General features: G+C 31.9%; 1 protein-coding gene across 1 annotated transcript; it reads right to left on the bottom strand.

The window, feature by feature from the left end:
- Window positions 1-771: 771 nt before the first annotated feature.
- Window positions 772-4700, bottom strand: LOC132734508 (low affinity immunoglobulin epsilon Fc receptor-like). The gene has a single exon (XM_060721263.1). It carries the CDS (start codon window positions 4682-4684, stop codon window positions 3770-3772), a length of 915 nt encoding a protein of 304 aa, XP_060577246.1. The 5' UTR covers window positions 4685-4700; the 3' UTR covers window positions 772-3769.
- Window positions 4701-15255: the final 10555 nt, after the last annotated feature.

The following is a 15255-nucleotide window of genomic DNA, read 5'->3' as shown; positions in this document are numbered from 1 at the left end:
TATTGTAAGTTTGTTATATGATTTACTGTGGTTGCGATAACGTGTAGTGGTTTAGGATACTGGAGCGGAACCCTTTTTTTCGGAACCCGGCTTAACCTAGCCGATATTTTATTTCACTTTTTTCACCCATGACTTTTATTTATGAGCTGCGATGATATTATACAAACTGTTGTTTGTCTTATACGAAATCATCTTAAGAAAATGTGTCCATAACAATGATACGAAGCTATAGATAACTTGTCGCTCTGGTAGTCAATATTACGTCACAATATCGTAAGAGCTAAACTCACTTTAGAATGCACGAAAAACGCTTTAATGTCATAGTGATGTAGTGGTTAGCTTCTGAAAAGGCAATCAAGGGACCTGTGTTTCTAATCCAGCTGGACTCGGTCGATGTTTGATTGACTTTTGTTCAACAAATATGAGCCGGTCGAATCGGGTCATGCTGTCCGAATAGGTAGAATAAAGGTAAAAACTGAAAAAGGGCAATAGTTCCAAATAAGACAAGGCAGAGTTACGGTTATTGTGCACTGCACTTCCACTCAAAGAGATCTTTCTACTTATAAAGTTTCTTGTTGAAACCTCTTGTAGTTTCAATTGATACCTCTTGTAGTTTCAGAGTTATGCCCTGGGCAAGAAAATGCGGACGGACGGAAGGACGGGCAATTCGGAGACTACATACTCTCCCTAAGGGAGCTTATATTTATTATCTACCAGTATCAAATAGTGGTTTAAACAAATAAACAACATTTCAATAAAAGCAAGCAAATAAAGGTTTTCTTTCTTTATTTGTATATGATCTATTACATCAGAATATGTGGAAAATATTTGAGAATATATATAAAGTTCTACGAAACAGAATTCTAAGAACACATGTAAATATTGTTCATAAAAAATGTTTTCTTGCAGCATTTTCACACGAGCACATTTTCTTACACAACATACCTGGACAAAGATTTAAATGACAACACTATTCTGAATTGCTTGTTGCAAATAACATAACACCATTCAATCAAAATTCTAAAGAACAATTATATCTTAAAGTTGGTTACATACTAAAAAATAAAAAAATAAAATATTTGGATCCCAGGGTCGTTAAATGAGACTGTTCTTGAACAGAATATCGAAATAAATCGAATATGACGAAACTCAATCCAGTATTCCTACTTAATTTTTATTCAATATGAAAATTAACTGATGACGAAAGCACTACAATTCAATTAGGCGAATGTACTTCACACAAATTATGATGGTTTCAAACAACTAACGTTATTTGAAACGTCAAAAGTTACTCGCCTTTAGATACGCTTCACTTTAAGAAATGCAACGTTTTAGAAATACAACGTTTTAGGATACGCTTTACTTTAAGCTGTACCCAACTCTTATTCTTAACACTTTTTGGAACCCTGAACTTAAATAAACGCTACACTTTAAGATACACTTCTACACTTAAATATTAAACACTTTAATATACGCTACACTAGATTTAAGATAAGCTACACTTAAAAAATACGCAACACTTTAGTAATAGATACGCTACACTTTATGATAAGCTATGTTACGCGGCACATTAAGCTACGCTTCATGTTAATATAAACTACATTTTAAGATACGTGCCATTTAAAAAAATGTAACACATTAAGAGTTTAAGATATGTGTAATTTTAAAACAGTGTAATGTTTTAAGACACGCTACACTTTAAGATATCCCTGAATGGTATGATTTTTATGGACAAGCTTAATCAGATAGAGCTTGCAACATTCACAATACATTCGCATCTGTACCGTTTTTGCGGCCTATAATATTCGAATTTTAAGTTTTTTCTCGTCAGGATATTTTTTGGTTTAAACATATTTTATCAACATGACCTTTAACAAGTGAACACTATTTACAAAATACATTTTTGAATGAGCAGATGGCTATTAAGCTTATCATATCTATAGGATATATTTTGATATTTATTATTACATTAAAATACAACAGCAAACATTGAAACAAAATACTTGTGTGCTTTTGGCAAATTTGAAACATAAAACATTTACCGTTAAGCAAAATTTTTAAATGATAACAAAACATGTAAAAATGAAATATCAAATTAATTACCGAAACAAGACCGTTTTCATTGCATGACATATACATTTTTAAATGTATTCATGTAAGCAACAGTCCTAGTATATATTATCAAGATATTCAAACGTTATAGCCCATTTCAAGTGCAAGTCAATTTTTAAGTCATTTATCATATTGAGAAAACCTTTACGAAGTGTCCAACCTCTGTTAATATGTCAATACAAGGACTGATATCAAATAAAATAAATTTGTTTAGTATTGTTAATTGAATAAATGCTTAGAAATAGATTGTTAACTAACCAATGCAATTTCAAGGCCTGTTTTATAACTGTTACAGTAAAGTAATTGAAATAAGTATTAAACTATATGAGCCGCGTCACGACAAAACCAACATAGTGCGTTTGCGACCAGCATGGATCCAGACCAGCCTGCACATCCGCGCAGTCTGATCAGGATCCATGTTGTTCGCTTACCAACTCTATAACAAGTAGAGAAACCGATAGCGAACAGCATGGATCCTGATCAGACAGCACGGATAGGCAGGCTGGTCTGGATTCATGCTGGTCGCAAACGCATTATGTTGATTTTGTCGTGACGCGGCTCAATTATGTCAATACATCTAATAATGTAAAATGAAATAAGGCGCATATACAATGCAGAGCAAACATTTCATAACATCAGTGTAACATCAAAGATTTAGTGTCTACCAAAATAATTATTCACTAAGATAAGTTTAGGATCAGGATCAAATGAGTCTGATTTTATTTCCATATTATAATTATAACATTTTAATTTATCTAATTTTATTTTCAATTTACTAGGCATAAACAAAATGTAAAAGAAATCCTGACTTGTACAAAAAACCTATTTTGGAATTAAATAAACAAAAAAAATCGGATCAAAAAGGATCAATTTTAGACTCAAGGTTTAATATTTGTATCAACTGTGAATTCAAACATCTTATTAAATAATAATCAACATGTTTATTCCAAATTACCATAACCATTCTATTCCAAGTTCAAATTTATCTACTCAATATACATATGTTTACTTTATGAGACTAAAGAATGGAGAACATTTCAGTTTTTATATCTGGTCCTGACCTTGTCCATGATCTTTAAATCTAAGTGAACAAGGAAGTGAAGAATAATCTTAATTAAAGTCTTGCAGAATGTTCTCCACTGTATTAACCGCAAGTCATGTTAACAGTAATTTTTTTGTTAAACAAAATAATATCAGAAGAAAAACATACAAAAATATTTTTATAATACGCAAAAATATTGTTCTTGCTGTTGTTTGTATGCTAATTAAGCTCTACGTAAGTCATAATTACAATTATTGTATTATTTTGTTAAACAGATGAAAAACATACAAAAATATTTCTATAAAATACGTAAAAGTATTGTTCCTGCGGTTGTATGTATGTTAATTAAATCCTGAAAGAGTGAAGAATGTATAATGAAACGAAAACAAAGTTTGTATACCAATAGAGTCGTATGTTTGAAAAATAATGACATTTTATATACATTTTATCAAAAACAAACATTCTTTCAGAGACATTCACAAAAACTATGTTTATCATAGTTGATTCATGTCATAAAAATCACATTGATATCTATTAATCTCATGCCTATATACACAGCAAAACTAGCCCGACACCATCTTATAAGTAATAATAAAGATGAAAACACATTTAGATTTATTTCTCACATACGAATCCCATTTTAGCATGACAGCCTGCGTCATTCCAAGCCCAACCTTTACTTTTGTATAAATGTAAACAGTTTTCGCGCTTGTTTCCATTTGGCTCGTTTGGACCCCAATTACTAAAAACAATTCTTGCTTTGCTATGTTCCCAGATCCACGATCCTTCGTTCTGCAGGTCACTCCCTCCTATCCATACTCCGAAGCCATTACTTTCTGCGAATGTTGGTTTTACTAGGTCAGTGATAAATTTACTTTCATTGCTGTCTTCAATTTGGACCAAGTAGGCGTCTAAAGCTTTACAAGTGTCAATTGTTTGCGACCAATTTAATGATTCCTTGCCGATAAAATAAAATGAGTTTCCGAAAATGTGCCATAAGCTTTGCGATAGAATCCTTTGTGCTTCAACGTGTCTTGAAAGCATCTCAGACATTCGCATTATCTCCTCTGTAATTTTATCAATTTTGAGGTTACAAGTTTCTTCAGTATTTTCCACATTCTTTTGTTCTAGCCTAGTTTCGTTTTTGATATCATTGAACATAACGATAATTTGGCTTAAGTTATTCATAACTTTGGTTTCGAGTTTAGAAATTGATCTCCGTGCAATAGATTTTTCTTCAGAAAGTGTGCGCTTCATAAAAACCAAGCTGTCATGAACCTCATCATGACAATTCTTTCCCGTGTTGTCCTGGCTTTTTCTCTCTTCAAGTTGTGGAAGACTTTCCTTCAGGTCAGCATACGATGTGTTGTATTTCAAGTTCAATAGCGCTATGTCTTCTCGAAATTCTTTTGAATTATGAAACAGTTGTTCTTCCAGATTATTAACCCGGTGTTTAAGTCTTTCATAATTTGAACAATTCACAGATGCAGTAACAATAAAAACAAGAGTAAAGCAACCTAAGTGAAACATGTTGTGTCGTTGTAAACTGGTCAAATTTGTATTGGTAATTGAATCAAAGATTTGAGGAATAAAGTCTTTATGTCCTTGCATATTAGGCCAGGCTTAGTAAAACACGTTTCTTCGTAATGTTTATCACATATTGCAGAAATAACCATTTCACTTGTTCCTTTGCTATAGCCACCAAGACAGCACTTATTTTTTCAATTCATTTTATATGTAAATGCATTAGAATTATGCCTGTATGTTAGGGCTGTTTTAAGTTCGAATCGAAAAAACAGAACGTTTGAAATATTTATGATGTACATTTAATTTAAAAGAGAGAATTATTTGATATTAAATGACTAGTGTTATTAGAAAGGAAAGATAATTACTAAACCAAAAGAGTCGATAAAATGATTGGAAAAATTCTCGATAAAGTTACTTATTTACTGCATGTATTATTAACCTTTTTGTTAAGATACTTATTAATGAATATCAGAAGTTTGTTGACAAAAACTTGATTTTTCTTTCTAAAAATATGCAATCTTATACTCTTGTCTATTGCTTTTATCTACCTATATTCTTGGCCTAATGTAAAAAATATGTAAATATTATGTCTTATAGTAGTGAATGTAAGCTGTATAAAACTGCAAAATACAAATATGAGGCTTTCTAGTTTAGGAAGATATGTCTGCTTCTTAAATTTTGTAAATGTACATGTTTGCTTATATGTTTATTTGTTTATCTTGTACATTGTAAATGATGCTATATGTCTTAGCAACATTCGTCAATTGTATTTGTTTAATTGGCCAAAGGTATGATAAATATGCCGATTTTCCAAATAAAAACTGAAACTGTAACTCATCTTATAATATGTTTCGTAATGATTTCAGCGTACAGGATAACTCGTAAAATTGAAGAATCAAACTGGTTACTAGATGATAAAACAATGTGTTTGGCCTTTGGCTATGGAACAGGATGTTCGGAATAAACAGATCCCTATCTCTCATTTGAGAAAAAAGTTTCACATAAAAATATGTTAAACATGTTTACAGTCAGTTCAGGACCGGCTTTTTTCTGTTTCCATGGAAGTTGGTTTACTTCAACTACAAACAAGATATAATAAAATAACTTGTTATAAAATATAATATCCTCCGATACAACTACTGCAAAATTAATTTTCATTCAAGTAACACGCTTTTGGTTCAGATGTGTGAAGTTGGCGATTTAGCGATCTAGCGGTGTGAATTTGGCGGTCGAGCGGTCTGGCGGCGTGACTTTGGCGGCCTAACGGTCCAGCTGTCTGACGACGAAAAGTTGGCAGCCTAGCGGTCCAGCGGCCTGTCGGTGTGAAGTTGGCAGTCTAGCGGCCCAGCGGCCTGAAGTTGACGGCCTAGCAACCCAGCGGCTTGATCGCCTAAATTTAAATGTTGTAGAAATAAATAAAACGGCAATAAATGATATCCTAACGAAAATTCTTGTTACTTGAAGTTAGTTAGAGGATATACTCGTATGTACAGGAAAATTCATTTTGAAGAAAACATATTTTATCAATTTTCTTAAGTTGGCGGCCCAGCGGTTTGTAGGTAGGTTTGTTTATAGGTAACTTATGCTTGATGGATTATATACATGCATATCTAGGACTGAAAAATGCTCCTACAAGTACATTTAATAAACGCTTGTCACAATAATATTATAATATTAATATGATAATGCTTTATTGAGTTATATGTCAAGGAGATGAACTTACATACCCTACATGTTATAAAAGAAGCATTGCGAGATACAAAATTGTCTTTTTGTTGCCATATTTAAATATCAATAAACTAAGGTAAAATGCTGCATGATTGTATAATTTTTGTACACTCTGAATCGAAAAAAATAAGAATGCTACTGTGTAAACAAAATGTATTGAAAATTGTTTATCGCTTTAACGAGAAAACAAAAACGAGTTTTGCTTCAAACGGTCAAAAATATACATTTGCGGTGATCCTTATGAAGTACATAAAAATTTGTTAATTTAATGTGAATTAATATTGGACTATGGGAAAAATGAGGAGCGAACAAATGCAATCAAATTGAATTATTTTATTTTCATTTATGTAATTTTATTTTTATTTCGGAAAATTAATTTGTAAATTAAATTATGTTTTTTATAGCAAAAACAAATAATTGTTATGAAACGTGTTTTATTTTGGCCTGGCCAATTAAAACGCAATAGAAGTATCTCAACAAGTTTTGTTAATACTACACGCAAAAATTAAGTATCAATATCGAGAATTGTTCCAATCTTTTCATCGACTCTTTTGGTTCGGGGATTGTTTTATCTGTTTTATTAATACTATTTATTCAATATTAAATAATTCCTTATTTTAGATAAAATGTACAAACCTGCATAAATATTTCAAACGTTTTGTTTTAACGATTTGAACTTAAAACAGCCCTTACATATACAGGCATAATTTTACTGCATTTACATATTAAATGATTGAAAAAAAATAGTGATGTCTTGATGGTTATATGGTTATAGCAAATGAACAAGTGAAATGGTTATTTCTGCAATATGTAATAAACATTACGAAGAAACGTGTTTTACTAAGCTTGGCCTAAAGTTAATGCAGAGATATAGCGACCTTTTTCAAAGCTATGTTTCATTTACCAATACGCGTTTGACGAGTTTACAACAACACAACATGTTTCGCTTGGATTGCTTTACTTTTGTTTTTATTGTTACTGCATTTGTAAAATGTTCAAATTATAAAAGACTTAAAAACTGGGTTGATAATCTGGAAGAAAAACTGTTCCAGGATTCAAAAGAATTTCGAGAAGACATAGCGATATTGAACATGAAATATAACACATCTTATGCTGACCTGAAGGAAGTATTCCACAATTTGAAGAGATAAAATGCCAGGACAACAAGGGAAAGAATTGCCATGATGAGGGTTTTTATGAAGCGCACACTTTCTGAAGATAAATCTATTGCACGGAGATCAATTTCTGAACTGGAGACCAAAGTTATAAATAACTTAAGCCAAAATTATCGTTATGTTCAATAATATCACAAATGAGATAAATGAAATCAAAGTAAGCCAATAAAGCTTATGAAACTAGGCTTGTACAAATGAATGAGGTAATGACTAAAGAAAGACACATTGAAGCACAAAGGAATCTATCGCAAAATGTGTGGTATATTTTCGGTAACTCGTTTTATTTCACAGGCAAAGAATCAGTAAATTGGTCGCAAGCAGTTGACTGTTGTAAAGCTTTAGACGGCTTCTTGGTTCAAATTGAAGACAACAATGAAAATACATTTATCACTTATCTATCAAAATCAATGTTCGCAGGTAGTTATGGGGTATGGATAGGAGGGAGTGACCTGCAGAACGAAGGATCGTGGATCTGGGAAAACAGCAAAGCAAGAATTGTTTTTAGTAATTGGGGTCCAATCGAGCCAAATGGATACAGGCGTGAAAATTGTTTACATTTATACAAAGATATAGATTGGGATTGGAATGACACAATATGTGAACTTTAAATGGGAATCATGTGTGAGAAACAAATGTAAATGTGTTTTCAGCCTTTATTATAACTTATTAGATAGTTATAAAATGGTGTCGGACTAGTATTGTTGTATATAGACATGAGATTTATAATTGTATAAATTGTACATATAGTTTAAAGTGATTTATAAGCCATACGTGACCGAGTGTTATAATTTATTATATGTACGTTTCTTATATTGTGCATTACACAGTGTCACTATAATAAAATTTACTTACTTACTTATAAGGATTGGGCTGATCTTATGCCAACTAAGATAAACATTTTTTGTATGACTCTGAAAAAAACATGTTTGTATAAGATATAATATATATAAAATGTCAGTAGTTTGCAAACATACGTTTTTTTTTATTATACATTCTTCACTCTTTCAGGATTTAAATACAGTCGAGACTGTCATATGTGACCTTCTGTGGGACTTCACAAAAAAGGTCACATATGACAGGGAGTCTTTAAATCCAGTCTCAACTATTTTTGACTGAACTTGTGTTTACATTAATTTAGCAACATGAGTAAGACACAGATATATTATAAGTTATATATTTATTACTTTGATAAACAGCATACATCTAATATATTTAAGATGATCTTAAGACTTATTTTGTAAAATATATACATTTGATAAAACTTTCTCTATTTTAAAAGACTTCTTTAAAAGATACTGTACATCTGTAATAAAATATTGGTGAATAATTATATGAAAAATACAGAGTTAAAAAAAAATCATTTTATGCATAAATTCTACATGATAAAATAATTAAATGCTACTGAATAGACATGTTCATGTTTAAAATCTGCTAAAACTATATAAAAATGACTGCATATGACTTACACTGTTTTTTGTTAAAGAAAATTATTGCACATCACTGGGGTCGTTCAAAAAAGTCAGTAATTTTTTATTGCTCTTTGCTTTTGCTCACAAAAGAAGACAGTTCATCAACAAGTTTTGATACTAAGTTAAGCACTGTGGATTGTCCTGAATGAAGAGCAAATGTTTTTAATTGATTTATCATGTTTGTTGCATCAGCAATTGAGGGCTTATTGGTTGAACTTGAATGATCACTGTCATCAATGTCCTCATCACTATCACTTTCACATCATTGGTTTAATTCATTTAAAATATCAATAGCTGGCCTTTCCCAATCAGTTTCATTTGTGTCACATGTTTGTATACCTTTATCTATGGTGACAAGATCACAAAAAGAACATCAAAAAAGATCATATGACAGTTTTAGTACAATCAGAGGAATATCATCATCTGCTTCAGTATTGGGTACAACTTGTGAAACACAATTTTCCTCAGGTGATATCAAATAGAAACCTGCTTTTTGAAAACATTTCTGGATTGTGGATTCTTGTACTTCCTGCCACGAGTTGTTAATCCAGTAAATGGCATCTCAAATGTTAATCTGTTTTAATAGGTCAGGTCCTCACACTGCAGGTTGTCTGTCCATCTCTTTCACCATATGAATTATCTATAAACAGAATTGAAATGATATAAAGATATTGAAATAAAAAAAAATATTTTGTACAGTTTAGTTTAATTAGGATATAAGACTTAATTCTAAGATTAGAAAGATGTTCCATGTTTGCTAAGAATTTTTTTTTAAGTGAAGCATTTAATGAATGATACATTTATAAAGAAATAAAATGTACAAACCTGGCGCTTTTGGAATTTCAACTTTGCTGACTGTATTATTCCCTGGTCCATAGGTTGTGTAAATGATGTAGTATTTGGTGGTAAGAATTTCACTGAAATATTGCTCAACTGTAGTTCAGGGTGTGATGGGGCATTATCCACAAACAGTAACACATGTCTGCGCTGTGATTTATTTTTTGATTAAGTTTTTTTAGATAGTCCTCATAAATATAACTGTTCATCCAGGCTTTTGAATTATAAGAGTAATGTACAGGCGAGTTTTCAGTTTTTATGTTTTTAAAACATCTAGGGTTTTTACTTTTTCCGATAACAAGAGGTTTAAATTTCTCTCCTGAACAACTAGCACATAAAAGAACAGTAATTCTTTCCTTCGATCTCTTGCCTCCGGCACAATCATCACCCTTAAAATGAAATGTTTGACGGGATGTGTCTTTAAAAAAAAAGGCCAGTCTCCTCCATATTTGAAATATCTTCTGCTTTATATCCAATGCACAGTTCATTTAATTTATTTTTCCAGTCTTCTACACATTTTATGTTTACATCCCCTCGTTCACCACTCATAGTTCCATAGACAAGATTATTTCTCTGTTTAAAAATTTCTAAACAGCCCTTCGAAGCTTTGAAATCTAGTTTATTCAAACATTTTGCAAAATCAAGCGCCTTTGTTTCCAGATTTTTGCCTGAATAAGTGGACCAGTAACATTAATTCGTCTAGATACAGCATCTAATACCCATTTCAAAGTCAGTTCATTTATTTCTTCATTTCCAGTAAGATAACGACGTCTTTTTGATTCTGCAGGAACATTATTTTCGTAATCAGTCATGAGCTCCGCCTTACGTTTCCGCAATGACTGTATTTGGGTTTTTCCAACCCCCATCTCCGATGCAATTTTATAGGCCGGAGTTCCTTGATCAAGCTTTTTTATTGCAGTTATTTTCTGCTCTAATGTAAGAACAACCCTTTTTTTCTTTGTGTCTGCCATTTTTGTTTAATCAGCTGTTTACTTCTCGCCAGAAAAAGCATTGGCGGTTGTTATGGTAATCGTTGTTACTTCCCTTGTTTAGGTATGTTGTCACCGATGTATTTAATGGGGGACCGGCATAAAAGTTGTAAAACACGTCTGACCGATAATTCGAAAGGTGTGAAAGTCGTTAAATACCGACAACACAGCGAGTTGGGACCAGACAATTAGGGTCGCTTGTCACATATGACAGGGAGTCGTTTAAATCAGTCCATTTATATAGGAAAATGCGTTGGGCGGACTGAAACAAGGTCGGATAAGACTGAGTCTAAGACGGGAGTCGTTGAAATCAGGGGGTCGCTAAGGCAGTCTCGACATAATCAACCGCAAGAAAAAATATTTTTGTGTATTTTTAGAAAAAAATGTTGTAGTTTGTTTTTCATCTGATATAATTGTGTTTAGCATTTTTTTTAACATTATGATACTGTTATACTATAATTTGCAGTTGATTCAGCGGATAAAAGTCTGCATAAATTAAATGTAGATAATTCTTCAGGCGACATGTTAACTAAGATTTAAATATCAGGAACAAAATCAGGATCAGATATAAAAACTGAAATGTTCTCCATTGTTTAGTCTCATAAATTAAATATATGTATATTAAGAAGATAAATTTGAACTTGGAATAGCATGGTTATAATAATTTGGAATGAACATGTTGATTATTATTTTAAAAGATGTGGGAATTAGACAGTTGATACAAATATCAAATCTTGAGTTTAAAATTAATTGGTTTTGATCCGATTTTTTTTTCGTTGATTTATTTTCAAAATAGCGTTGTTTTTTGTGCAAGTCTGGATTTCTTTTAAATTCTGTTTATGCCTCAATTTAAAGATTTGAAATCAATTTTAATATTAAAAAAAACGGAAATAAAATCAGAATCATTTGGTCTTGATTTTTTCTTAATGAACACCGGACCTCGTGGTAGACAATAAATCTTTGATGTTACACTAATAATATGAAATGTTTGCTCTTTATTGTATATGCAGCTTATTTTAGAGTGATATGACGAACTGTATTATGTAGATGTATTGATATATAGTTTAATAGTCTATTCAATAACTTTACTGTAACAGTAAACTGTTATAAAACAGGTCTAAACTGTTATAAAACAGGTCTTAAAATTGCATTGGTAAGTTAACATTATATTTCTAAGCATTTATTCAATTTTTAATACTAAACAAAATTATTATGATATCTTTCGTTGAATTGACATATAAAAAGAGGTTTGACACTTCGTAAAGTTTTGCTTAATATGTTTAATGACTTGCAAATTGACTTGTACTTGGGATGATCTATAAAGTTTGAAAAAGTAGATAATATGTACTAGTACGACGCTTATATGCATACATTTTAAAATGTTTTGGACATGTAATGAAAACGGTCATATTTTGGTTATTAATTTAATATTTCTTTTTACATGTTTTGCTATCATTCAAAATGTTTTCATGCCCCCGCCATGTAATGGCCGGGGCATATAGTGTTACCCTGTTCCGTCATTCCGTCCTTCCGTCCTTCTGTCATTCCGTCATCATCAGTTTCCGTTCATTATCTTAAGAACGGTTGCACACATTCAACTCAAATTTGACATATGGATATGTCATGAGAAAATACAGGTCAAGTTCGAATTTGGTCATGGTTCGATGATTTTTGGCAGAGTTATGCCCCTTTTACTTTGAAAATAATATGAAATTTCAGTTTCCGTTCATTAACTCCCCAACGGTACAACACATTCAACTCAAACTTGACATATGGATATGTCATGAGAAAATACAGGTCAAGTTTGAATTTGGTCATGGTTCGATGCTTTTGGCAGAGTTATGTCCCTTTTACTTTGAAAATAATATGAAATTTTCAGTTTCCGTTCATTATCTCCCCAACGGTACAACATATTCAACTCAAACTTGACATATGGATATGTCATGAGAAAATACAGGTCAACTTCGAATTTGGTCGTTGTTTAATGATTTTTGGCAGAGTTATGCCCCTTTTACTTTGAAAATAATATGAAATTTTCAGTTTCCGTTCATTATCTCCCCAAAGGTACAACACATTCAACTCAAACTTGACATATGGATGTGTCAAAGGAATGTGCAGGTCAGGTTTAAATTTGGTCATGGTTCAATGATTTTTGGCAGAGTTATGCCCCTTTCACTTTGAAAGTAATATGAAATTCAGTTTCCGTTTATTATCTCCCCAATGGTACAACACATTCAACTCAAATTTGACATATGGATATGTTTTTGGAATGCCCAGGCCAAGTTCGAGTTTGGTCATGGTTCAATGATTTTTGGCAGAGTAATGCCCCTTTCACTTTGAAAATAATATGAAATTTACAGTTTCTGTTCATTATCTACCCAACAGTGTTACATATTCAACTTAAATTTGACATATGGATATGTCAAAGGAATGGGCAGGTCAAGTTGGAATTTCGTCATGGTTTGATGATTTTTTGGCAGAGTTATGTTCTTTTCACTTTGAAAATAATATAGATACATCTTAGGAATAAGCAGTTTAAGTTTGAATTTGGTTGTAGTTCAATGATTTAAGACAAACTTATCTTTCCTGAATGTTGGAAAAATTTTGAACTTTCACTTTCAGCACTCTTACTTTTAGCCATTATTTTGACTACAAATATGCAATATGCTATTTTTAAAAGGTTTAGACTAAATAATTTCAGTGCCTTGAACATTGTATGAAAATGGTTTGTTTTAACATTGAAACGTTTTAAGGGCTTTGAACTTAAAATGAAAAAAATAATTAAAGCACCATCTGAAATTTTGGCTGCATGCGGGGGCATCCGTGGCATGATGACACATTTCTAGTCTTAATGGTAAACTGTTCAAAACAAATGTTTTATGTTTCAAATTTGCCGAATACACTAAAGGATTTTGTTTCAATTTTTGCTGTAAATGTATGTCCCGTACTGTACACCGTAGATTGTGAAGTCCTATATTTGTGTCCTTATCCTATATTCCATACATTCATCCTTTTATTCATTTACTCATTCATTCATTTCTTCATTTATTCATTTATTAACAAGTATGTACTAACCATTGGTACGGGCCTCAATCTTAAATATTCTATTTCCGCACTAAGTACCTTCACGCATGCGCACTCCTACTGAAGATTTTCATGGCGCGAGCCAGACTTCGTATTCATCGATAATAAATATTTTCTGAGAGCGTATTTCTGTATTTTTATAGGTAAATATGAATGTCTGTATTGATCCCATACTTGTTATTCTACATTTTGCCATTCATGATTTTGTGTCATTTGTCATTATTTTGTCTTTGCACTCCTACTGAAGATTTTCATGGCGCGAGCCAGACTTCGTATTCATCGATAATAAATATTTTCTGAGAGCGTATTTCTGTATTTTTATAGCAACCCTCAAGCCCAGAACCTCTTAGCAGCACCTTTCCCATATCGTAAGAGTGGACTGCGACAAATGGCGCCCAACGGGGGACCTTGAGGTTAAAGTTGTAGAAGGCGCATTTTGATGTTTGTTTGGTACGAATTGGCCTGGGACGAATTGGTATTTTCCACTGTGTACACGTCACCGATATTTGTGTGGATTCCCCGTATTTCCTCAGGAATGTGGTAAAACATGTATCACCCGTGAAAATGTAAACAACGGTGAAATTTATTGTTTACAAAGGTTTTATAATTATAACAAGCTTGTTTAACTGTTTTAAAACATCATCTGAATTGAAACACATCGATATATACAGGATTTATTCATTCATTGTCGGATAATTCGGATTACAATACGTTTCAACCTACTTTCATTTTGGAGTGACAGTGCAACGGAAGTGACTGCAATTAATTAATTTTGTGAAATTTGTTAAAACCAGTGATTCTACTTATTTAATTCCATGTACTGACTTTTATTTTGAAGATTATTAGTTGATATAAAGTGACAGTTTTAATTTAAATCTTGATATTTGTAAGTTTTCCATTCTGACAGTTGACAGGTATTTTGTACATGTAGATTTCTGTATGAATTGATATTGTTTTATTTTTTATTGCTTTTATTTTATAAATTTCAGATTTGACTTGTTGTAATGTGTGTTACTGGCTGTCATGGTTCACAACATCACAGATTTCTAATGTCTAGTCTGGCAGAAGGATCTTGCATGTTTATACTTTTCTGGTAATTGGTGAGCATTGACTAACACTTCATTTCATATCCCTATTATTTAAGACCTGTATAATCCTGAACATATCCCATATACCCTTTATATACCAGACATGTATCTCCCATGTGTAATGATTTATGGTTGCCTGTAATTGAGTTTGAGTATATTATTAGCATTTAGTTATTGGTAACTGCTACCAGTTCTAAATCTGCA

The sequence above is a fragment of the Ruditapes philippinarum genome, unplaced genomic scaffold (genome assembly GCF_026571515.1).
Source record: "Ruditapes philippinarum isolate M1 unplaced genomic scaffold, ASM2657151v2 ctg13736_1_1_1_1, whole genome shotgun sequence".
NCBI lineage: Eukaryota > Metazoa > Mollusca > Bivalvia > Venerida > Veneridae > Ruditapes > Ruditapes philippinarum.
This window is presented reverse-complemented; position numbering and strand designations above follow the sequence as displayed.